This window comes from Gouania willdenowi, chromosome 3 (genome assembly GCF_900634775.1).
Source record: "Gouania willdenowi chromosome 3, fGouWil2.1, whole genome shotgun sequence".
Taxonomy (NCBI): domain Eukaryota; kingdom Metazoa; phylum Chordata; class Actinopteri; order Blenniiformes; family Gobiesocidae; genus Gouania; species Gouania willdenowi.
The window spans coordinates 42,908,651-42,935,658 of record NC_041046.1 but is presented as its reverse complement, the minus strand read 5'-3'; the positions used below and the strand labels follow the sequence as shown (position 1 = coordinate 42,935,658).

At 37.1% G+C, this 27,008-nt stretch overlaps 1 protein-coding gene across 1 annotated transcript; it reads left to right on the top strand.

Moving 5' to 3' along the window:
* Window positions 1-900: 900 nt before the first annotated feature.
* lingo1b (leucine rich repeat and Ig domain containing 1b) lies at window positions 901-25,280 on the top strand. The gene is made up of 2 exons (XM_028443335.1): window positions 901-1,175; window positions 22,220-25,280. The coding sequence occupies exons 1-2, from the start codon at window positions 1,164-1,166 to the stop codon at window positions 24,077-24,079; spliced, it is 1,872 nt and encodes a 623-aa protein (XP_028299136.1). The 5' UTR covers window positions 901-1,163; the 3' UTR covers window positions 24,080-25,280.
* Window positions 25,281-27,008: the final 1,728 nt, after the last annotated feature.

Genomic DNA, 27,008 nt, shown 5'->3' with positions numbered 1-27,008 from the left:
GTGTTCCATTTAAATGTTAAGTTACTGTATTTTATGATCCCTCGGTTCCTTGTCCTCTATGTAATCCTGTTGTATGTTGTTTTGTGACTCGCCTTGTTTTATTGTTAAGTGTGAACATTTTTTACATCTGCCTGTCTAAGGACAACAGATGGAAATTAACCTTTGGCTTAAATCGGATGTATCTACATTTGTTTTATGTTCATTGATATGTACTGTCCCTACTGAATAATTAAATAAAATGAATGAATTAATCAGACGCTTTTCTATAAAGTGATGTAGAACATGATCACATCATACAGTGATGGACCAGGTTGGATTAAAAATCTGTTTCATTAACCGTTACATCACCACCGCCCTCAGCCTGCCTTTCTCAAAGTAAATGTAATGTCTATGTTTTTGGAGTTATTTTGTGTAGCTTTGTTGTGTTTTTGAAATTGTGTGTTTTTGTTGTTGTTTTTGTCTGTTTTCGGGGTAATTTTGCATAACTTTGCTATATTCTTGTAGTCATTTTGTGCGTTTCTTCTTGTGCTGTGTCAGTTTATTTCTCTCTGGTGGTTTTGCTTCTCTGTTGTTGTTGTTTTTCTGACAGTCTGTGCGGCGGCTGCTTCTTATTCCTTCCTGTTGGACGTTCTGTTGCTCTCAGACTGATGGATGGCTGAGGTTGGATGCTGATGTTGTCCAGCTGTAGCTGTGGGACTGATGCAGAGGGAGGATGAAGACGAGGAAGAGGACGAGTGCTGATCTGTGTGAAATAGTGCAGCAGCAGAAGGAGCCGCTGTGGGTGCAATGAAAGAGTCTTTCTCTGCGTTTCTGTTCCCTCTGCAGGCAGCTCCTCCTTCATCAGCCCCTCCCTCCCTCCTCTTCCTCCTCTGTCTCTGTTAGGGAGCGTGTGTCAGTGTGTGTGTGCGTGTGTGTCACTGCACAGCCGCCTGCCTGTGTGTGTGTGTGAGAGTGTGTGTTTACATGGCAGCCTTGGATTTCAGGCATCTGTAGAGGACGAAGGACGTATTCTCTCATGGGATCTTCAACCCTGCTCTCCATCCTGGGAGAGATTCCTTGTCTCCCGCGTCCCTGCATCTCCTGCATCTCCTGCATCTCCAGCTCGTGGGGGCTTTTTCGATCTTCCTCTGCAACATGGAGCTGCTTGAATTAGGATTCTCTGCATGACAGTCCTGGTGAGTCCAGTGTGTGTGTGTGTGTGTGTGTGTGTGTGTGATTTATGATGATGCGGTGTTGGATAGAGGTAGATCACCAGGGAGGAGGAAGAGGAGGAGATGATGATGGACGCCTCAGAGACTTTTTCCCACGGAGGACTTTTATTTTTGCTCTGTCATCCTCGTGTGTTTCCTTTGTAATCCATGCAGCACACTAATGACTAGTGTGTGTGTGTGTGTGTGTGTGACTACAGGGCGTCATCTCTAATCTGCTGATTAACATTCACTCCTAATGGCAATAAACTCTGCATCAAACTGTCCCAGTGTTGTCCCACTTTTCCTTTCCTTTTCCTATCTTTTATTTCCTTTCTTTTTCCTTTCTTTTCCATGATGGAGGCTACGGCTCCATCATCAGTCCTCAAAGCTCTGCTCATCACGTCACGTTTAATCAGCCAAAGCAGGTTCTCATCCCCCATCATTATTAGCATTATCAGTCTCATTCATTCATTCTCAGCTTCACCAACCCTCAAACTCTGTGAATGAACACCTAAAACACTTTGATCTGAACTAAAGACTCAGATTATAAATGTACACATTTCCTCTATTATGTTTCCAAAGAAGTGGATTAGGGACAATTTTAATGGAAAAAATTATTTTGGACAAATCAAGATATAATGTCGAGAATAAAGTCGAAAAGACAAGATTAAAGTCAAACTTTTGAAGATAAACTCAAAATACAATACAGTGATATATGTTGAGAACCGTTTTTTACGTCTGAACAGATCAAGTTTTAGTCAATATCTCTTCAAAGTCCTTACAGAGATTACAGCACTGTGTGTATGAGATAAAAGAGAAATAATCTATTTGTTATTAAACCCAACCTTGAAGTATAGTTTAACGTATTCATCAATACACGGTCATGATCTTCTGTTTGTTGTCTTATGGTGAATTGGCCCTCATCAGCTTCTGTAGATTTGACTTTATTAGCAAACCTCACACTTTTATCACCATAATGTATTTTGACTTTGAAATTTCCACTTTAATCTCATCTTTTCGGCTTTCATCTCAACATTATATTTCAACTTTATTCTTGAAATTTCAACTTTAATCTTGATTTGCCCAAAATTATTTTCTCCATCAAAATTGGCCCTAATCCTCTTCCGTATGTTTTAGAGTTTACATGTTTCTGTTTTGTTTTCTTTCTTTATCTCACCCTGTTTTCATACTTCACTGGTTATTAAACTTCCTCACATCGTACCAAACATACTAACTCGGTTTAATGGAGTCAACTACTGTTATTATCTTTATATCTATAGGCGTCAGATGACTTACAGAAGTCAGGAAGGTTACAATGAAGTCACGCCAGACTGCGTTACCAGATATGCAACCTGTGCTCACACACTTAAAACAATACATATGTGTAACTAATGTAATTGTGATATTCACAGCAAATAAACTAATAAATAAATATGTGACATGTCCATTTGCTACACGTGGAGACACTCAGCGTAGAGATATTTACATTTCATTTTCAGTGAAATACTTTTTCTTGTGCTTCTTTGTTCTGATTTGTTAAGTTTTTGTATCGCTTTGTTATTTTGAATATTTGTGTGGTTGTTTTGTGTGTTTGTGCAGTTGTTCTGCAGTGTTTCTTCCTCTGAGACTGAAAAAGAACTCCATACCAGAGACCAACCCCACATGTTTGGTTAGCTTAGCATGTAGCAACCGGTCCTACATGTATATGATAGTTTAGCACATAAGACCAGTACTACATGTTGGAGTTAGCTTAGCACGTAGCGACCAGTCCCACTTATTTAGGTTAACTTAGCACGTAGCAACCAGTCCCACATATTTAGCTTAGCACGTAGCAACCAGCTCCACATTTTTAGGTTTGCTTAGCACGTAGCGACCAGTCCCACATATTTAGGTTAGCTTAGCACATAGCAACCAGTCCCACATATTTAGGTTAGCTTAGCACATAGCAACCAGTCCCACATATTGAGAGTAGCTTAGCATGTAGCGACTGGTGCCATATTATTTGGTTAGCTTAGCCCGTAGTGAAAGGTACCACAAATTTAGGTTAGCTTAGCATGTAATGACCAGTCCCACATATTTATATTAGCTAAGCACGTAGCGACCAGTCCCACACATTTAGAGTAGCTTAGCACGTAGCGACCGGTCCCACATATTTATGTTAGCTTAGCCCGTAGTGACCAGTCCCACATATTTAAATTAGCGTAGCATGTAGCAACCAGTCCCACATATTCAGGTTAGCTTAGCACATAGCAAACGGCTCCACATTTTTAGGTTTGCTTAACACATAGCAACCAGTCCCATATGTTTAGGTTAGCTTAGCCCGTAGCAACCAGTCTCACATATTTAGGTTAGCTTAGCACATGGTGACCACTCCCACATATTTAGGTTAGCTTAGCACATAGCAACCGGCTCCACATATTTAGGTTAGCTTAGCACATAGCAACCAGTTCCTAATATCGGGGTTAGCTTAACACATAGTCATCAGTTTGGGATGTTTGGGTTAGCTTTAATGTGATTATTTTGTTGTAAATATTGTATTATTCCTCTAAATTTAAACATATATATATTGTCAATGTGGTTAGAACCTGTATCCATAATCTCATCTGTGTGTGTTTCTGTTGCAACAAGGTGGATCATTCATTGGTCCGTTGAACGCTACTTGGGAAATGGAAGTCTTTCATTTCATGTTGCCTTGGTGACAGATGCGTTTTCCCTGACATTGTTTAACCAAACAAAGAGCCTCAGACAACACAAAAAAAGATCTAAAAACTACACAAAAGAACACAATCCATGTGAACAACAACTTCAAAGCCTCACACCATTTTCTTTGATATTTTACGACTAAAGAACCAACATTAGAAAACAACTCATTTGTACACACGCACACATCGATGGTACTCATCATCATCACAAACTATCGTTTCCATGGCAACAATGTTGGTCATTTATGGGTCAGTCCAATACTGAGCTATTCATTGGTGGAGAGAATCGCCATGGTTACAACCAAGCGAGGCCTTGCAGCATTTTCCTTTGACGAGATGATGATCTTTAGAAATGAAACCAGTGATTATAGTTAATCTCATGTGGATTCATTCACACATCAGTCAATCAAAACCTCTGGGTCAGTGGTTGTCAAACTATTTAAAAACATCTATAGATCATAAAGACGGAATGAATGAGTGATTTTAAAGATTCTCATTTAGTAAATAAGTGGAAATAAACAGTAAAAAAAAAAAAATCTATTATTATTACTATATTTGTCACTTTTTTTTAGTGAGTCAAAAATAATGTTTAAAAAGAATTAGAGCCCAAACTAATTTTTTTATAGAATTAGTTTCTGATGTTTATGCTCAGATTTTTATTATTTTATTATTTTTTTTAACTGCTATTTAGTTGAACTAGATTTATATTTTACAAAGTGAAAGTGTAGAAATACAGTTGTTTAAGATTGTGTTGTTTTAATTTAAAAATAATACCTAAAAAAATTCCGGTGACCCCACATAGGGTCCCGACCCCAAGGCTGAAAAACCCTGATTTCGTGGCTCCTGAATAGATTTATTTCCATAGTTTTTATAATTTCCTGTCATCTCACGCCTGGTGTGGAACCAACAATGACTATTTGTTAAATTCCTCTTTCTCTCAAGTACCCATTATAGTACCATCACGTACACGTACCGCCATTTGAGAAGCACTGCTATAGTTGATATAAAACTACTGGGGCGGTTGCCAGATATGCAGCTTTTTGTTTCTGAGCCCAAAGCAGGTTATGAACTCATGACTTTAATGGTTAAAATGTGTGAAACTTTCCTTTGTGAAGCAGCAGAGATGGAAACAAAGCCTTTTATTTAATAATTCCTGCTCATGTGCACGTCACAGGCTGCTGCCACGTGCACAGTTCATGTGTTCACGACCTTCTCTGGCCTCCATTTCAGTGACGTCAACTTTAATAACTCCTTTTCTAATCAAATCCCTCATTCTTTCTGCATGAAAATAATTCAGAATGTTTTTTTTACTCCCCCGCTCGCGTTCACATTCTTTCAACCCTTGGAATGTGATTATATATAATCCATTATACATTAGCATATGTCTCTGATATTTAATGAAATATTCCTGTTTTTGATTTGTTCCTTTGCTTCTGGCCGTGTGTGTGTGTGTGTGTGTGTGTGTGTGTGTGTGTGTGTGTGTGTGTGTGTGTGTGTGTGTGTGTGTGTGTGTGTGTGTGCGCGTGTGTGTGTGTGTGTACGTAGGATTGTTTGGCTGCTGGGGTTCATATTTAATTTACATGTGGTTCATTTGTTCAAAGGAGTCGATGTGTGATGAAGAACAAACATTAGAGTTCAGTCAGTAAAAACACAGATTACAGATGTTACACAAATGAGATGAGACTTCAGATACGAACTATTATCATCATCAGTGCACAAGTGTCAACAACACTAAAAAATCTACATAAAACAACCACAAAAATGACAATATACATAAGCAACAAGCGCCACCAAAACATTGTATAAAAAACAACCTAATAAACTAAACAAAACAACTACAAAAACGAGACAAGCTATCAAAAAACTACACAAAACATCACTAAATAATGGACACAGAACAACCACAATAACTATGCAAGTAAAAAAATACAAAAAAACAACAAAAACCTTCACAAAAGAACAAAACAACTACACAAAAACAAAAAACTAAACAATCACAAAAGGTACACAAAAAAATGCAAAAACTACACAAAACGACAAAAAAACAACCAATAAACAACCATAAAACAACAACACTAAAAAATCTACATAAAACTACACAAAACCAACAATAAACCTAAGCCAACCACAAATTAAAATAACTACATAAAACCAACACAAAAACTACACAAATCAACAAGACACAAAAAACCTAAACAAAACCATACAAATACACAAAAAATAAAACTACAAAAAATAAATAAACTACACAAAACAACTACAAAAACTACACGTCATAAAAAAACTACACTTCATAAAAAAACTACACGTCATAAAAAACTACACAAAACCACAAACATTTACGCAAAACCATCATAATCAGTAAGTAAACAATAACTAAAACTACACTAAACAACCATAAAACAACCACAAAAATGACAATATACATAAGCAACAGGCGACGTCAAAAAAAATCTACAAATCAAATAAAATATATAATTATTATTATTATAAAAACCTACACAAAACAACCACAAAATTACACAAAAACTACACAAAGCAACAAATGACACCAAAACAAAAAAAAAAAGACGACACAAACCAACAATAAAACAACACAAAAACTATATGGAACGACAAAAGACACCAAAATATCTACACAAAACCAAAATATCTACACAAAACCACAATAAAACTACACAAAAACATAAAAAGTACATGAAACAAACACCAAAAAATCTACAGAAACAACCATAAAAATACACGGAAACTAAAACTACACAAAAACAACTACAAAATGACAATATACAATATACAAGTAACGAAAAAAAAAGTAGCAAAAAAAAAATGTACAAAAAAAAAACCAACCAAATAAACTACACAAAACTACAGAAAACAACACTAAATTCACTCAAACAACCACAATAACTATGCAAGTAAGAAAAATACAAAAAACTACAACAAAAACCCACACAAAAGACCAAAAAACTAGACAAAAACAAAAAACTAAATAAAACAATCACAAAAGAAACACAAAACAACAAAAAACCATAAAACCTAACCTAAAAAAAAACATAAATACTAAATACACAAAAACTGAAACTACAAAAAACAACCAAATGAACTACACAAAAACCAAAATATTTACACAAAACACATCTTAATCAGTACCGTTGCAAGTAAAAAAAACACACAAAACAAAAATACAAAAACCAACACAAAACAACCAAAAAAAAGAAGAAAAACAACCTACACTAAAAAAAAAAACAACTGAAAACACCACAAAAGCCTAAAAGTGAGCAGAATATAAACAGGAATGTTTGGCTGATTCATATTTAATTTACAAGTGTTTCATTTATTCAAAGAAGTCGATGTGTGATTAGGAAGAAACAGTAAAAACAAAGATTATAAATGTTACAGAAATGAGATGAATGGAAATGTCTTTAACAGAGTTCAGATATGAATTATTATCAGAAAGTGTTCAGAGTCTCACAACAACTGAAAACCAATCAAAAATGTACATTAAACAATCAAAAACATACACAAAAACAACCAAAAAACCAACACATGACACCAAAAAAATCTTCACAAATCATCAATAAAACTAGCACAAAACTACAAACACCAACCACAAAAACTACATAAGACACCAAAATATCGACATTAAACAACCATTAAACTACACTAAACAACAGTTTATTCAGCTCAAATCCTTTAAATCAAACCCCTCCCCCGTCACGACAGGTGTGCCCCAGGGCTCAGTCCTGGGGCCCCTTCTCCATTATTTATCTCCCCCCCTAGGCAATATTTGGTATTCATTTTCACTATTATGCAGATTGCACCCAGCTCTACCTCACCAGTAATAGAGGTTCTCCTCATTGGAACAAAATCAACACTCTCCAAATCCAATAGTTTCTCCATCCACATCAACAATTCCTCCGTCCCCCTCCCCTCCTTCTCTACAGGTCAAGAGTCTGGGTGTCATCCTCAACATCACTCTATCGTACAAATCCCACATCAATAATATCATCCGGTCGGCATATTTCCACCTCCGTAATATTAAGCGCCTCCGCCCCTCCCTCACCCCTCATATTGCTGCTATCTTTGTCCACAGTCTCATCACTTCCTGGATTGATTACTGCACTTCCCATCTCTTTGGTCTCCCCAGCAAATCCCTCCATAAACTCAGCTGCCCGCATCATCACCTAAACCCCCTCTATCTCCCACATCACTCCTGTTCTCCACCAGCTCTCCATTCAATTCTGCATCCACTGCAAGATCCTTCTGTTAACTTTTAAGGCCATCCACCACACTGTACCCCCCCCCCCATCTTCCTCCATTCATCTGTCCACTTCCTTACCACCATGGCTCTTAAACTCATTACCTCTGGATCTCAGGAACATGGACTCAAAACCCACTTGTTTAAAAAACTTTTCCCCAAAAACTACACAAAACAACCCCAAAAACTACACAAAACAACCCCAAAAACTTACACAAAACAACAAAAAACCTACACAAAACAACCACAAAGCAACCAAAGAAACTACACAAAACAACCACAAAACCTAAACAAAACAACCAAAAAAAACTTACACAAAACAACAAAAAACCTACACAAAACCACAAAACTACACAAAATAACCACAAAACAACCACAAAACCTAAACAGAACAACCAAAAAAAACTTACACAAAACAACCACAAAACCTAAACATAACAACCAAAAAAAACTTACACAAAACAACCACAAAATTTACACAAAACAACAAAAAACCTACACAAAACAACAAAAAATCTACACAAAATTACACAAAAACTACACAAAGCAACAAAAGACACTAAAAAAAAACCAATACAAACCAACAATAAAAGAACAGAAAAACATAAAAAGGACATAAAACAACAAACACTAAAAAATCTACAGAAACAACCATAAAGCTACACAAAACCAAAACATTTACACAAAACAAACTGAATCAGTTCATATACAAGAAAAAAAAAAACAACTAAAAGCTACACAAAACAACCAAAAAATAGGAAAAACAAACTACACTAAAAAACAACTGATAACAACAAAAGCCTAAAAGTGAGCAGAATACAAACAAGAGTGTGTGTGTGTGTGTGTGTGTGTGTGTGTGTGTGTGTGTGTGTGTGTGTGTGTGTGTGTGTGTGTGTGTGTGTGTGTGTGTGTGTGTTTATTAAACACACAGGACGTTGGATGTTGTGTCAAGGGTTTTAAGTCCTGCCACATTTTGATTAAAGTTTTTATTTCTTTGTGTTTCATGAGCAAATGTGGACAAACTGAGGTTTTACTCTCACTGTTTTTCTGCTGAGTCATTGTTCAAACTTTAACGAGTGCTTTCTCCTCTTTTATTCCCTCACAAGTATTTACTGAACAGAAACTAATCAAAAAGCAGAGTTTACACCAAAAAAACCTGCAGCAGGAGACACAGAGTTTTTATAAAAACGATGATGATGATGATGATTATTATTATTATGGATGAAAACATTAAACTGAGGTCATCAACAGAATTCCTGGAGCTCCAATTTTCCCGTAATGGGAGCAAATGTGTGAGAGATAAACAAAAACATCAAAGACTGAAATAAACTTTAATGAATCCATCGAGTTTCTCAATTTCTGATTTTCAAACTAAAAGCCAAACATGGACTGTACGTATGGGATGAAAAAACAATAATTATTACTGTTATTATTATTATTATTATTATTATTATTGTTTAAATTCACATTCTTGTTCTTGTTGTCCTTTCCACTGACGTCGGCATTTGTCCTTTTATTGTGTTTTCTGAAGTTTTTTCCAATTTTGTTGGTGTTTTTGCTTGTTTATTTATTTATTTTTTGGTATTTTGTTTGTGTTTTGTCTGTTTTTTTCTCTTTTGTTTTGTTGTTTTTTGTTCCGTATATTTGCATATTTTATATTTTCAGTTTTTTGTTGGTGTTTTGTTGCTGTTATGTTTATTTTTTTATTGTTTTTATTTTTTAAGTTTTGTATTGGTGTTTATGCTATTTTATTTTAGTTGTGTTTACGTTTTTTCTGTTTTTGTTGGCATTTAATGATTTTTGATTTTTTTCTGTTTTGTTTTCTTGGTGTGTGTGTGTTTTTTTAATTTTTTTTTGCTTTTTTTGTTTTTGCTTTGTTTATTTTTGTTTAATTTCAGTTTTTGTTGTTATTTGTTTGTTTTCCATCGTGTTTTTTTGTTGTTTACGTTGTCCTCGTTTTGTTGACTTTCACGTTGTCATTTGCATTGTTTTTGTTTGTATCTTTATTTATTTAATCGTTGTTGGTTTGAACAAAATAATTTAAAATGTAATTATTGATAAGTTGTAAAGCTATAAAAACAGATTTAAAGGAAAAAATAAATAGGATTTTGTTCCAAACTAAAGAGAAACAACTGTGAGGTTTGTTTTCCTGTAAGAATTTGAAATCACTTTGTTTCCAGTTGAAAAGAATAATCACTGAGACCTGATGCAGTAAAACCAAAAGCGTTAGCCAGAAAAAGGCTTTTATTTTGACATGAAAGTCACACACTGTCTGTGCTTGTGTGACAGATGCAGCGCCGTGTGTGACTCTAATTATAGACGTTCATATTTACAGCTGTAACCAGGACGTCACCATCACTCAGTCCCATTTTTAACGACCTTTGCAGCAAATAAAGGTCAACGTTTTCATCAAACGGAATAAAATGAAACAGGAACAAGAATTTCAAGATTAATCCACAAAATGATCATTTTAAACTCTTTAAAATCATCACATCGTAAACGTGGAGATAAGTCCGCCCCCTACTGTCATACGTTATTATTGTGGGAAGTGAATCAGAATTCATAAGTTACCGTTGCGTGTTGACTAGTTTGTTGAATAAAGATAAATAGTCGGAACAGTTGATCTGAGACAAAGAGGAATTAAAAGATCCAAGATAAAAGGATGACTTCTATCTTAGCCACGCCCTCTCTGACCACGCTGGTTTCATACCGCGGTGCATTTACTGAGGGGTGTTGCATAAAGCAGGTTATGTTCAAACTCTGAGTATGTTCAGGCTCAAATGAGGGAAACTCTGAGTATCTCACTCCTAAACACGAGGTATGTTCTTCTCTGAGTATGTTACCATGGCAACATTGTCCGTGAACTAAACCTGGTCGCTGGCAGGTTTTATCAAAGAAACCCTGGGTTTCTACCTGGCTCCGCCCACCTGAACACCATTTCTAAACACTTTAATGAACCTTAACACTTTTCTCTGAAACACATTAGTAACATCACACACCACAGACGTTTTCACATCATTACTAATGTGTTGCTTTATGTTTTTTTCTTTTTTTTGTGCAAACGGTAGTTTTCTTTATAACATTGTGGATACAGATCATTAGGTTGAGGTTGATCTGCATTAAAACATCTACTGACGTCTGTAGTAAAGTTCCCTGAATACAAACCTGTGGATAATATAAAGGAGGAGATGATAATTTAAATAAATCCACTTTTGTTGATTTATGTTGTTATACAGTTAAATCTGTAGATCACGGCTCTTTGAAGGTATGATGGTGCAGTGAGTTGTGACGCTGCTCTTGGAAGTGATGGGTCGCGGGTTCACGTCCCACTTCAGTGTTTTTTAATGACATTTTTTTGGACGTTGAGATGACTGGCGACAATATTATATTAAAAATCAATATAAATCATTAGATATGAAGTGGCATTTACTGTCTTTATATCCAGTGTAACAGGAGGACTCTATGCAGACATCCTATGCTGCTGACACGTCTCCTCAGACATATTTTATTCATATTATTCACCGCTCATCACGTCACTGAAGCAATAAAGTGATGAAGCGACCAAAAGGTGTGACTAATTACAGGTGATTTAAGCCACTATAATCACTGAAGACTGAACACACCTTTAGAACAGGATCATATTCCTCAAACACCGGCTTATTTCGCCCATTAAGGTGAATAAATCACTATTTTCCGGGTGGTTGCCATGGCAGCTCGACTCATCTTCGATCCATTGATGATGGCTTTTTATCGCGCACGTGCACGTAAGGAACCCAAGGTTTACATACTCAGGGTTGATTGACCCACTTCATACCAGCTGTAATGAATCAGATACACAGAGTTTCCCATCACGGGGTTTGTTGACCCAGAGTTTATGGATAGACTCAGAGTTTGTTAATCCTCCTTTATGGAATACCCCTCTGACCACCTAATATTCCATTAGTCATCATTGTTATTGTTCAGAATACCATTTTTATATTGGTTTTACTGGTTTATACTGGTGTGTTCTAGTTTAAACTAATTTATACTCATTTACACTGGTTTATACTAGTTTCTTCTTGTCTGTTCTAGTTTAGACTAATTTATACTGGTTTGTACTGGTTTATACTAGTTTCTTCTAGTTTAGACTACTTTATACTACTTTGTACTGGTTTAGACTGATTTATACTAGTTTGTACTGATTTATACTGGTAGTCCTCAGTAAACGTGACCTTAATGAAACTATCGTGTAGCTGTATTAGTGATCCATTAAACTGTGTAGTTTTATAATAATGCTAATGCTAATGTTTGTATAGTTATAATAATGTGTAGAGGACACAGACAGAGCAGGAAGTGAGTCTGTGGATCTTCTTCTTCACCGGGTCATAGTCCTGCTGCTCTGAGGCATCGTCCTCATTTAAATTTAATAACAGCTTTATGCAAAATACGAGACGATGAAAAGCTGCCAGCGTGACGGAGGAAAGAGTGGAGCGGCTTCACAGAGGGAAGAAAAGAAATAGAATGAAATGGAAAGAAAGCAGGACCAAAAAAAAGAAGGAGATAGAACGTCTCCTCCTTTTTCTGCCTAACGTTAAACACTGAGCTTTGTTTACTGTTTACAGCCTTCATTGTTGTGACCTTCATTAATGACCATAATAATAATCCCATTAGAATACAAAGCTTTCATTCTCAACACAGAAAACAACACTGGAGAAGCTGCGTTGCCAGGTTGGGAATAAAATGTCTGAGGGAGAACATTTAGGTCAGAAAAAGATGACTTTTATCACGGGGGAGGAGCCAAAGACATGTGATTGTATCTGATCTGAGGGTAACATTCGTGATCAATATTCATGTTAGCATTAGAATAACGACCAATCAAAGCATTAACAGGAAACAACAAAGAGTTTGTGTGTGCTTTTTGTGTTTGTGGGAGTTATTTTGGACATTTTTCTGCTATTTTTGTGCGATTTAGTTACGCTTTTGTGTATTTTTTGTCATTTTGTTGTTGTTTTGAATTGTTCTAATATTTTTGTTGTCTTTTCGTGTGATTTTGTCAAACTTTGGTTGTGTTTTTCTGCTACTTTTGTGTGTTTTGGTAGTCGTTTTGTGTATTTTTTTGTAATTTTAGATGTATGTGTATACCATTTGTCCATGTCTGATTTCTGAGTGAAATCATTAGTTGTATGTGGATACCGTTGTAAAGTTCTAGATAAAAATGATGCACATGTGTGGTTTGTTCTCCTGATGAAAGTGATGAACTGTGACTGACATGTGAAAGTGTTAGAGCCAAAACTGTGTAAAGGTAATGGCGTTTAACATGAGAATGTGTTGAACATGAAAATGTGTTGGAGCATCAGTGAAATGTGTGAGTGGAAGATGAGAATAAACATCAAATCACAGCAAACCAACAGGAATCTAAGCAGCAGAAACACTAAACCACACAAATTGGAAAGAAAATCCACTCTAAAAACACAAAAAACTAATAAAAAGGCACAAAATAACTACGAAAAAACAAAAACAACAAATCCAAAGACAAGAAACAAGAAACAACAACAATATCGAACAAAACGAATGAAGATCATTTAAATGCAAAAGCACACAAATCTGTAACACAAAAAGAAACAAATATACTAGGGACAACAAAACCACACATGGGAGAGATGACATTGGGGGGGGGGGGAAAGAACAACAACAGATGAGGTTAATAAAAAGCACAAAAAAATTTTCAACAATAAAATCAGCCATCTGTGGGTAAAGCTGTGACAGATTTCTGCACCAAAAAAACATACAAAATGACCCCAAAAACTAACAAATTCACAAGAAAATATGCAAAGGTACAACAAAACCACATAAAATGACTACAAAAAATACAAAATGACTCATAACACACAAAAATTCACCTAATAAAATAACACAAAATTACTCCAAAATCACAGGAGACAATAACAAAAATACACAAAAACACACAAAATTTCTCCAAAAGCACAAAAAGACAACACAAATATGCATATAATGAGAGCAAAAACACAAATTCACAGCAAAAATACATAGTGACTCATTAAAATGACATAAAGACCGCAAAAAACAAACAAATTTACACAACAAAATAGGCAAAGGCACAACAAAATTACTCCAAAAACACAAAAGACAAATAAAAAACTACACTAAAAACAAACACGCAACATCTTTATTGTGTAATGAGTCACAACAACAAAAATACACAAATAGAATGACACCAATTGACAACAAAAATACACAAAGTGACTCAAGACATATAATTAAAACTAAAAATGGACATAATCACAAAAATCACAAAAATTCACAAAAAATAAGCAAAAGTACAACAAAACCACACAAAACCATTTCAAAACCCCAGGAGACAATTTTAAGAATACAGAAAAATATAAAATTACAACAAAAATATACGGAAATTACTCCAAAAATACAAAATACTCAATACACAATAAACAAAATGTTGTCATGTAACGAGTCACACAAAAATGCACAAAAGGTTAACAAATGTATACAAATTGACAACAATAAACACAAAATTTCTCCAAAAACGACAACAAAAATGCACATATTACTGACAAAAACACAAATTGACAGCAAATATACACAAAGTGACTCAAAACACTCTTTCCTGTATTGATGCTCAAAATGTGTCTTTTTGTCTTCAGAGGGTCAAAGAAAGTCTGAGGGAAGTTTTTATAAAGTCACCAGAAACATAAATACTTGTGTACAAATATCTGAAAACTGTGTATAAGTAAAGCTATAGAATCCCAAATAATTAATGAGTTTCCAGTGAAATAATGTCCAACAGGAGGAGGAGGTCGGAGTAGAGTGGAGTTAATGGATGAAGCTTTGCTCACATTATATGATATTAATAAGAGCTCACAGACCTACTAACATTAAAGATGACTGAATAATAAAAGGTTTCCTGCAGGCGGTGATTGAAGCGTGGGAAATACAAATGGACTTTCAGTGACTCATCAAAGCAGCTGCTAACTGTTAATAAAGATTTCAAAGATTCATTCACATCCTGATGTTACACACGTCGTGTTCCGGCTGTCACACAATCACACACACTAGTCATGCTCTGATGTTAGTTTAAATACAAAAACATGTGATTATATCTGATCTGAGGGTCACATGATCAACATTCATGTCAACATCAGGAAACAACACAGACTGTGTTTCCTGTTGTTTTTATTCTTCTTTTGTGTATTTATCCTTTTATGTCCTTTGCTGTCCTTTTGTGTGTTTTTGGCGTCGTTTCATGTTTTATTAGTCGTTTTGTGTATATTTGTTTTGTCAATTTGTGTTTCTACAGTCATATGTGTGGGTCAATGGAGATATTTTGTGTATTTTTGTTGAAATTTTGAGTATTTTTGTTGAAATTTTGAGTATTTTTGTTGAAATTTTGAGTATTTTTACCAACTTGTGCATTAATTTGTAGTGGCTGGGTTATTTTAGTGACGTGTTGCATATTTTTGTTGTGTTTCTTTTGTGTGTTCTTCTGACCTTTTGTGTCTTGTGAGTCTTTTGTGTACATCTGTTATGGTTTTAAGTTATTTTTGTGTGTCTTTTGAGTGATTCGAGTCTATTTTTGTCATAATTTTGTGTAGTTTTCTCATCCTTGTGTATTTTATGAGTCATTCATATTGATATCCAACTCTGTATGTGCTCACTACTGCTCCTGCTGGCCAGGAGGAATATTTACACGACCGTCAGACGCACAAACGTCACAAATCATTTGCTGTCTTAATATTTTTGACCAAAAAGTGAAATTGTAAAATCGTATCTCTGTGTGATCTCGTACTGGTTGATAAACACTGAGAAGTTAAACAGTTCCTCTAAAGAAAAACAATGTTGTTTTTAGGGATTTTTTCATCAGAATTGCAGGAAAACCTATTGATTTTTTTTAATCCTCTTCTAAGTGGAAATTTATGGGTTGGAAAAATCCATACTGGTGCGTGACTGGTTTTGGACGTGACATTTGGATCCTACAGTGTGTAGCTTTAAAGCAGTTCTTCAGTTTTCTCTGCCAGAGAGAATGTGCATAAACGTCTTTTATATTTTATAGAACATGAAGAAAAGAGACGAGGAGGCTTCCTCACACACAGAGAGGCTTTTATATTAAATAAGAAGAGATTACGTCTGCTTTTCAATCTAAAGAGGAGACACAGGAGCAGCAAATTAAATCCTAATGTGAGCTTCAGAAGGCGTTGGAACGCCCACACGTGTGAAGTCGGCTCCGTGTAAACATCACCAGTGAAAGGATTTAGAGACGAAAACCAGACGACGCAAACATAGACATAATCTCGTGTAATTTTAGTGAATAATTTGACGTTTATGAATGAAATGTTGACTATTATTCCTATGCATCATATTTGGTATGATTTCAGGAAGTTTAAAAGCAGTAAAATATCTAAACATGGAAAGATGAGGAAACAGAGGAAGTGTAAAGTGACTCAGAAATGGATAAATCCAGAAATGGAAATTGAGAATCTTTGAATCTGAGACTTGAAATGATCGCAAAATTATGCAAAATGGCTTAAAAAACAAAAACTCCCCCCAAAAAATCCCCAGAAAAACAGGAAAACACACAAAATACACAATATGTCTCTAAAATAAGACAGAAGTTTGTTAAAAATACTCAAAATTTCAACAAAAATACACAGAATCTCTCCATTGACCCACATGAATTACTGTAAAAACCCGAATTGACAAGAAATATACATAAAAACACTAATATATCAAAGACAACTCCAAAAATACACAAATGGGCAATAACATACAAAAAGAAAAAAAAGGCACAAAAGAACAACAAAATATACAAAATTCCTCCAAAAATACAGAAAAAAAACAATAAAATAGACAAAAGGAAATAAAAACATGCAAAACAAAAACATTCAAAATTTCTGAAAAAATACACAAAAGGACAATAAAATACACAAAGGAACAATAAAAACATGCAAAATTACTCCAAAAATACAGAAAAAATTAGTAAAGAAATAGAGAAAAGCAACAGAAAACACACAGTTCCTTTGTTGTTTCCTGTGTTAATGCTCTGATTGGTCCGATATAAATACATGTTTGTAGCCCCGCCCCCTGTAATGACATACTTCCTCCTGTCAGTGAGAGACAAACGTTTGGGTTTGACTGACAGGTTGAAGCTCTGCAGTCAAAGAAAGGGTTTTAGTTCTAATCTCACACACAAACAGATGAAGGTTGTGTTTTTAAAGGCATCACTGCAGCTTTTTCTGTAATTCAGCCCAAGGTCAGAGCACAGGCCGTAGATATAGATTACACAGATCAGAGCTCGTCCTCCCAGGGTCATAAATCATGCACGACGCTCAAAAAGTGAAGAGGAATATTAGAGCTTTGTTTGTTTGCTGGATTTGGATCAGCAGAGAAATGTGAGCATCTGGTCCTGATTCACCTGGAGATCACATCAGATTATGGATTTGATTTCATCTCTCAGAAAAACTTCATCAGTGACGATGGGAAATCATCCACAAGAGTAAATATTCTCAGGATGATATTCACACAGCTTTTAAATCACCAATCTGACATCAAGGATCAATCGTTACCGTTTTATTAGGCCAGGATGCCGAACTCATAACGCTGCTTCTTCTTCTTCTTCTTCTTGTGTACATTAGTTAAAATCACTACTCCTCTGTTATTTGTGAACAGATCAGAATGAAATGTGGTCGCTATAATCTATGGATGTGTACGCATCGACGTTTCAAAGGCAATTCAACATAGATTACTATTTTACTTTGCACAATTTCATTTGTTTGACTGGGTGGAACCGAGTCATTTATTGAATTCTCGGGAACGTGGTACGTGCTATTCGGCGCAGAGACGTTCCGCGGGCCCGGCCGTAGTTCATCAGAACTTATTTATTTCTACAGTTATAGTCTACAGTTAAAGTATGACTAACACATTAATATCAATAACAATGCAATGGAGCAGTTCGTTTAATACACGTGTCAAACACATTTTAGTTCAGGGACCAAATACGGAGCAGTTTGATCTCAAGTGGGCCACAGATTATCTGCAAAAGACCATTAATTTCAACATTATTGTGCCATAGTTTGCACTGTGTACATAAAATATTAAATATGTGAGAAACCGACAATATCCAAGCAATAAGTGACATATATCAGTCCCAACAGGATCTTCACTTTACATTTCCTACATTTTGTGACCAATTTCTATTTAATTAAGGGAAATATTATGGTATAATTTGAGGAAAATTGAAGGATTTTGTCGGAATTTTGAGTTTTTTAAAACAGTTTAAGTTAAACTGTTTAACATTAAAAATGACTGCAATCATATGATATAAGCACCAGGAAAACTGTGAGCACCTGCTAATATTGCTGAGTTTCATTTACACGATTCATGTTTTCTCTGTCATTTTCACTTTTTCCTGTGGGCCGTATTGGATGCTCTAAGGGCCGGATTTGGCCTCCAGGCCTTGAGTTTGACACATGGTCTAGTGCATTAGCCGCTAACGATGAAGTCATCTGTAATCTAAATACAGTATATCAAGAGGAGGGGCTTCAAACAGATGAATGCGATTGGTCAAAGCTGGATCTGTTTGACAGGCAGGTGTTAAAATCACAGCTTTACTCACAGATGGCTGCAATAAAAAACTATGTAAATATTTCTAATGAACTATTTTCTCCCCTCTGTCCATGTTTCTTGATTTCATCTGCTCTGCTCCTTGTTTTGATTTTTGTTTTTTTTACAATTCTCCCTTTTCACATTTTTTTTTTAATCTCCATTTCTGCATTTGTTGTTAAAGTTTAACTCTACAGGTCGTACAATCATTTTGCAACAGCCATGTGTTGTATTCTTTATTCTTGTAAAAATTAAACAATACAATTATTATTTTTGCAAAACTGTTGCATAAATATTATCCACTGTTCTTCTTGTTTTCCCCACAGCACTGACTTTTCCACACACCGACATCCATATGGTGTTTCTCTTGCTTACGTTTAACATATGTTCATTCTCATCCTCCACTCACAATGTTCATATTTCGTGCAGCTCTCTGCTGTGCGTGTGTGACTCTGCGTTCCCAAACACTCTTTATTGTAGTTTGTGTGTAGTTTGCAGGTTCTCACCTGGTGCAGCCTGTGGTCTGGGTGCTATCGGACGTGAAGAACAGCCATGTTCCCCCTCAGGAAAATAAAATCACCTCTTGATTCCAGGTCGTCTCCATCTGATGGGGAAAATTTAACAAATATTTTTAGTTCACAAATTCTCCCACGTTTGGTTAGCTTAGCACATAGCAACCAGTCCAATATGTTTGGGTTAGCTTAGCAAGTAGCAACCAGTCCCACATGTTTAGTTAGCTTAGCATGTAGCAACCAGTCCCACATGTTTGGGTTAGCTTAGCATGTAGCAACCAGTGCCACATGTTTGAGTTAACTTACCACTTAGCCACCAGGCCCGGATTTTTGGTTAGCTTAGCATATAGCAAACTGTACCACATGATTGATTAGCTTAGCACCTAGTCACCAGTCTCAGATATTTGGGTTAGCTTAGCACGTAGCAACCAGTCCCGCATGTTTTGGCTCGTTCAGCACATAGCAAACCAGTCCCACATGTTTGGTTAACTTAGCACATAGCACCCAGTCTCTCATGTTTGGGTTAGATTAGCATGTAGCAACGAGTCCCGTATGTTTGGTTTAGCTTAGCATGTCGCAACCAGTGTGACATGTTTGGGGTAGCTTAACATGTAGCAACCAGTTCCACATATTTGGGCATATAACCACAAGTCTCACATGTTTGGGTTAGCCTAGCAGATAGCAACACTGGCTGAGCAGGATCATAGCGTAAAGAGGCGGGGCTACATTATCAGATACATGTTGAAATGATCTTATATGTACAAAACTGTAGTTGTGGTGCGTCCTTTGTGTTTCTACAGTTATTTTTTTCAGTTGATGAATAAAATAAGTGAAACAGGTGTAAAGAACATAAAGAGTGTGTTTCCTAGCTGAGCAGAGTCTGTCTCTAATGGAGGATAAATGGAGTGAAGCAGGCGTTGGATGGATTGGATGGATGAGTGCCGAGGGCTGTGATTGGATGGAAACAGGAGTGGGAGGTCACAGTGGAGCTGTGTCTGTATATTAACACAGTGGACAAACTCTAGACGCTCATTAGCTGCTCAGCAGGAGGAAACTAGTTATTACACTACAGGACCTCAGCTCAGTAGTGTGCTTGGTTTTTATTAATATATATATATATATATATATATAAATATAAAAGGCTTGAAAAACAAAATACAGCTCATGAAGCTACTTCAGCTCCTACATACGAGTGATTAATACTTTAATTAAAAATAGAAATACGCACATTTCTCTTTAAGATTCATTGTTTGATGTGCTTCAGTTGTTTAAGAAGAGATTCATACTGATCAGAATTGAATTGAAGTTATTTATTTGTAAGTTTTATTTATACAGACATGAGGTCTCATTTACAAGAGAAACCCGTTTATAATACCACTAGGTTTTTTATAATTTGTGTATATTTGTTGTAGTTTGTGTTTTATTTTGTGTATTTTTGGTTTCATTTTGTGTATATTTGTTGTCTTTTTGGGTTCATTCTTTGTATATTTGGTGGTCATGTGTGTTTTGTCGTCCTTGTTGTCGTGTGTGTCTGATGTACATTACAAAAACCCCTTAAAAATCCTAAACAGCAGCTAAGAGCGGTAATGCCCCACAGCTCACTCACACGTGCTGTCCCTTAATGACATTGTGCAGCTGCTGTTAATAAAAATCGTGTAAACAAACATGTGGAACATTTTGTTCCTCCTCCATCACTCACTCCAGTGGTGATGACTTCAGTCTGCTGCAGGTTTTCTGGCTCCGAGACATTTTAATTAGAAATATTTAACAGGAGCTCAGAGCGCCTGTCACTGATATCCTGGCTAATAGTTTTGGACACAGTCTGATGACAGCACAGCCTGTGATGAGCCTCATTGATCGGATCAGTGAGTTAACCTGCTGGGAGGAGAGAGTCGCTGAGACGCTGTCTGATGTGTGTGTGTGTGTGTGTGAGAGAGAGAGAGAGAGAGAGTCACATCAAAGAAACACAGCGGATTAAAAACAATCCAATCATTTCTGCCTCCGAGTCCTTCATTATCACCATATGACATTTCACTGGAAACTGTTTGAATTCTTCTACGTGTGTGTGAGGGGAAACTGTTGCGCTCGACTGCACTGGACCTTTTTCAAAATAAAACACCAAGAAACAAAGTACTTTTTTTAAAACTTTATTTCATTTTATTTGTCATTGTTTCGTATCATGTTACTTATTTCATCTTGTTCTTCTCTTGGTCTCTCAGTTATTGAAGAGCTGCAAACAGACAGAAGTTATGTATTTCCTGTGGTAGTTATTGATCTGCCCTGTGTCTGTTATTCTCTCTGCTCCTCCTTCACTATTGAACTACTCAGCTTTACTAAAAAAAAAAAAAAAAAAAAAACACTTACACGTTCCCACGAATAGGAATTCATCTTTGTGTCCAGGGTTGGGGTCAATTACATTTTTCAATTACGTCTTAAATTATCCATGTTCAATTAGAACTCAATTACCAGTACGTTGACATGCATTTCTCCAAATAAATTACAATAAATATTTTCCTCCTGAAAGTACCTTGTTAGGCTTCCTAATCAATGAAATTATTGGTATTAATATTTTTGGTGTGAGTTTCTGAGTCAGTATTCCACTGGATTAAAAAAAAAATTAAACATAAAATAAAACATTTTAATAATTATTTACTACGTATGTGTAAGACAGGTTTGTGTTTAATTACATTGTAATGAACACTTTGTAGCATTTCCATTAAATTCCCATAGAATTACTAATACAAAGTAGAATATCTAAACACAATTACATTTCAATTATTATTACAACAGCAACATCATTTTTCAATTACAGTTATAATTATGATTACTCCATTATTCTAAATTACAAGTATAATTGACCCTAACCCTGGTTGAGAGTGAACGTTTATGCTGAAAGGTTGACTCCACACCGCTCCGCCCTCACGTTGCTTGTTTTTGTTCCCATAGGTGAGCAGCAGGATGGTGTCGGGGGAGGCGGGGGGCCACAGCTACCTGGTGGCGTGCTGGCAGCCGATCCTGGTCCTTATGCTGGGCACCGTCCTCTCAGGCTCCACCACCGGCTGCCCGTCCCGCTGCGACTGCAACGGGCCGGAGCGTTCGGTGGTGTGCCACCGACGGAGGATGGCCTCACTCCCTGAGGGAATCCCCACGGAGACCAAACTGCTGGACCTGAGCAAGAACCGACTGAAGGCTTTGGGGCCCGAGGAGTTCATCAACTACCCCCAGCTGGAGGAGCTGCAGCTCAACGAGAACATCATCTCTTCCATCGAGCCCGGGGCATTCGGGAACCTGGCCAACCTGCGGACCCTGGGCCTGCGGGACAACCAGCTGAAGCTGATCCAGCTCGGGGTGTTCACAGGCCTGACCAACCTTACACAGTTGGACATTAGCGAGAACAAGCTGGTGATCCTGCTGGACTACATGTTCCAGGAGCTTTACAACCTCAGAGCATTGGAGGTCGGCGACAATGACCTGGTCTTCATCTCCCCACGGTCCTTTCACGGGCTCAGCAACCTGGAGAGCCTGAACATCGAGGGGAGCAACCTGGGCTCGGTGCCGACAGACGCTCTGAGTCACCTCCACGGCCTGATGTCGCTGCGACTACGCTACCTGAACGTGACGGCGTTGAGGGATTACTCCTTCAAACGACTGTACCGCCTCCGGGCGCTGGACATCGCTCAGATGCCGGCTTTGGATACAATAACGCCAAAATGCTTGTTCGGACTGAACCTGACATCCCTGTCCATCACAAGCTGTAACCTCACCTCCATTCCCTACCAGGCCATCAGTCACCTAAGACACCTGCGGCTTCTCAACCTCTCCTTCAACCCCATCCTCACAGTGGAAGGAAACCACCTGTTCCACCTGCAGAAGCTGCAGGCCTTTCATCTGTCCGGTGGGAGGTTAGCCGCCATTGAGCCCTTTTCCTTCAGAGGCCTGAACCACCTAAAGGTGCTCAACGTGTCCGGGAACAGCCTGAGAACCCTGGAGGAGTCCGTTTTCCACTCGGTGGGGAACCTGGAGACCTTGGCGTTGTACGATAACCCCTTGGCGTGCGACTGTCGCCTGCTGTGGGTCTTTCGCCGCAGGTGGAGGCTGAATTTTAACAGACACCAGCCCGTGTGTTCGTCGCCCGCCCTCGTGCAGGGAAAGGAGTTCAAGGACTTCCCGGATGTCCTCCCTAAGGACTATTTCACCTGCCAGAAATCAAAGATCCCAGACCATAAAGTGCAGGAAAGTCACGTGGACGAAGGAACCACGATGAACTTCGCCTGCGCGGCTGAAGGCAACCCCGTTCCCACTATTATGTGGCTGTCACCTAAGAAGGAGTACATCACCACCAAGACCATTGGTTCCAGACTGTCCGTGTCCAGCGAGGGGACGCTAGAAGTGCGGTACGCCCAAATCCAGGACAACGGCACCTACCTGTGCATTGCCAGCAACGCGGCAGGCAACGATAGCAAAGCTGCACACCTGTTCGTGCACAGCTACTCGCCGAACTGGCCACACCAGCCCAACAAGACGTTCGCATTCATCTCCAACCAGCCAAGCGACGAGGGCGCCAATGTGACCCGAGCCACGCTCCATTTCCCATTTGACGTGAAAACGCTGATTATCGCCACCACTATGGGCTTCATCTCCTTCCTGGGCGTGGTCCTTTTCTGCCTGGTGATTCTGTTCCTGTGGAGCCGAGGGAAGGACAACACCAAGGCCAGCATCGAGGTGGAGTACGTGCCTCGGGCGGAGGAACCTGAGGAAACCAGCCCAATCGAGGCCCCGGTGCAGTTCAACATGAAAATCATGTAAGGGCGCGTCGTTCACACCGGCCAGTCCTGGAGCGCCTTAAACGCTCTCGGATTCTCTAGCCCGAGGAGTGCACCTCATTTGGGCCGGTGTGAACACTCCAACAAATTCTGGAGCCGATGTTTTGCCCAGACTCGGAGCGTTTCCAATCAAAGTCTGGATGGATTCAGGTGAGCGGTGAACAAAAACGCTCTCCGCTCGGACAAACTGGGAGCTAGGACGAGACAAAGGCACTCATCCACGGCTGGATCTGAATCTGGAAGCTTGTCCAGACACACGATGAGGAATGTCCAGCCTCGCCTCTTCTTCTCATTTTGTTTGTCTACCGAGAGAAGACGGAAGTCTAACCCCAGCGCCCCCCAGAGAGTAGCTAGGAAGCGCTATTTGAAGCCGTTCAAAAAAGTGTGGACGCAAACCAAGTCAAATCAATATGATGAGGTTTTCTTTTAATCAGACAACTTTTTTCAGGAAATTTTCTTCTGACATGTTTCAATTGTCAACTGCCAGTCTTCCTCAGAGGAGTCTGCTGATCACTTTGATGTATCCTTATGAGTTCTCGTTGGTTTCCTTCTGTCCCAATTATTCTCGGGACGACGCAACAACAATGGCCAGCCTGAAAACAGTTGGCCACGCCGCGAAATAACTCTTAAGGACACATCAAAGCAATCAGCAGACACCTCTGAGGAAGACTGACAGTTGACAGTTGAAACATGTCAGGAAATCAAATTATTTTAAAAAGTTGTCTGAATAAATGAAAAACATGAACTTGCTGAAATTATTACAAATCAAGATGATTCTCCACCCAATCGGACGCTTTTCTATCGTTACGTCACTGACTCTGCAATAATGAGACGTACCGACTGAAGCGCACGGACGTACTCATGACTTTTATTCTGAAATGTGTTGATTTTGGTTCCTAATGAAGTTCAGAGATGAACTCGATGCCATGGAGGAGCAGTGTGTATGTCTAAAGTGTGTTTGTGTTGTCACTCGTTGCTTGGACGGATATTAAAAAACAAATTTAAAAAAAGCACAAAAAACCAGCGTTTGACTTTGTGTTGAACTGGAGACATTTTAACCTCCTGAGAACCAGAGAAGGAACTCTCAATTCTACCTAAAAACAGGTGAAAAAGTGTTTATTTTTTGTTTCATGATGCAGAAAAAATTAAATGGCAACAATATTGAATATGTTGCATTTATTCATTAATTTAAATTATTACAAATTAATTAATTATTTATATTATGACTAAAGATGTAGTCATAAATATATATTATACAGTTATGTATGTAATGATACCACATATTTATTAATTCAATGATATTATTATGTTATTCATTTATGAATTTATATATGACCATAATAATAATTATATTAATCAATTAATTCATAACATTAGAAATGTTTTAATACATGTATTGTATTTCTTTATGATATATTATTTCATGTTTTTTACATTACATTTTTATTTATATATATATATATATATTCACTATAGTAAAAATCCTATGAATTTTAAATGTAATATTTTTTTCCATTTACACAATATAATAAAATTATGTATTGATTAATTTAAATACATAATAAATGTATAATCTCATTAATTAATGTTATTTAATTAAGATAGTAATAATTATATGAATTAATTACTTTACAATGTTTAAAATGTATTAATATTAATACATTTATTATATTTCTTTGTGATATATTATTTTATTTTAGTGTTTTCTTTTTACATTATTTAATTTCTTATTTATGTTATAGGAATTTATTCATAAAATCCTATGAATTATAAATGTATTAGGGTTTTTTTAGATTTATGAATGTGCTAATTTTATAAAATTATGAATGTATTCATTTAAATATATATTACATTTATAATACACATTTATTATATTATTTGAGGCAAAAATGTAATTATCAACAAAGCAGAAATATACATGTCCTTTTGATATTTTACCAATATTTTAAATGTATTTTTTCGTTCCGTTTATTCTATAACAACATGGATGGGAGTTAATCTTGTAGTTGAGAGGAAAGCAGAGATAGAGTGAAATGAAACATCTGGTTCTCAGGAGGATGAAGGTCTCTTTTTCTTCTTCGTGGGTCCTTTAGGAGGATGTAAATGATGAGCACAAACTGAGCTGTGATGCTTTGACATGTAAACATTAGATTTGCTCTGAGCTTATTTACATCATCTCACAAGTCTTCAAACATTTCAAACCTTCATGTTTCCACTTCCTGCAGCACTGAGCGTTCATTCGTTCCCAGGTTTCACGCTTCGTCTTTGGGTTTTATGATCAGGGAGGATCGGACGCATCACAAACTGTCACTGCCCAATCCTTTCACAGGCCGGATCCTTTCAGATACTTCCAACGCATGCGCGAAACGCATCTCCATCCAGTCGGCCTATTATACGGCAGTTATAATTAGAAGGTTACAAACCTGCTATTTAAAAAGAATTAGAAATTTATGTTTTGAGTGAATTCCTATTTATTTTAGTTTTTATCTTATTTTCTGTTTTGTTTTTGATTGCCAATGTTGTGTAGTGTTTTCTTGTTGTTGTTTGTTTTTTAATTCAAAATTAAAAACACCACAAAACAGTCACATATTTAAGTCTGTAATATTAAAATATATAAAAAATGTTGGATGGTCGGTTTACATTCAAATATCACGTCGCAGCAGCTCTGTCGTAAGGATTGCGAGCAAAGGATGTGACGTCGTCTACCCGCATGTGTTGAAAGGATCTGAAAGGATCCAGTCCATTAAAGTATTGGGCAATGACACAAACTACCAGTAAGCATCACAGCTAACTACCAGTTAGCATCACTGCTAACTACCAGTTAGCATCACAAATGACCAGTTAGCATCACTGCTAACTACCAGTAAGCATCACAAACGACCAGTTATCACAAACAACCAGTTAGTATCACT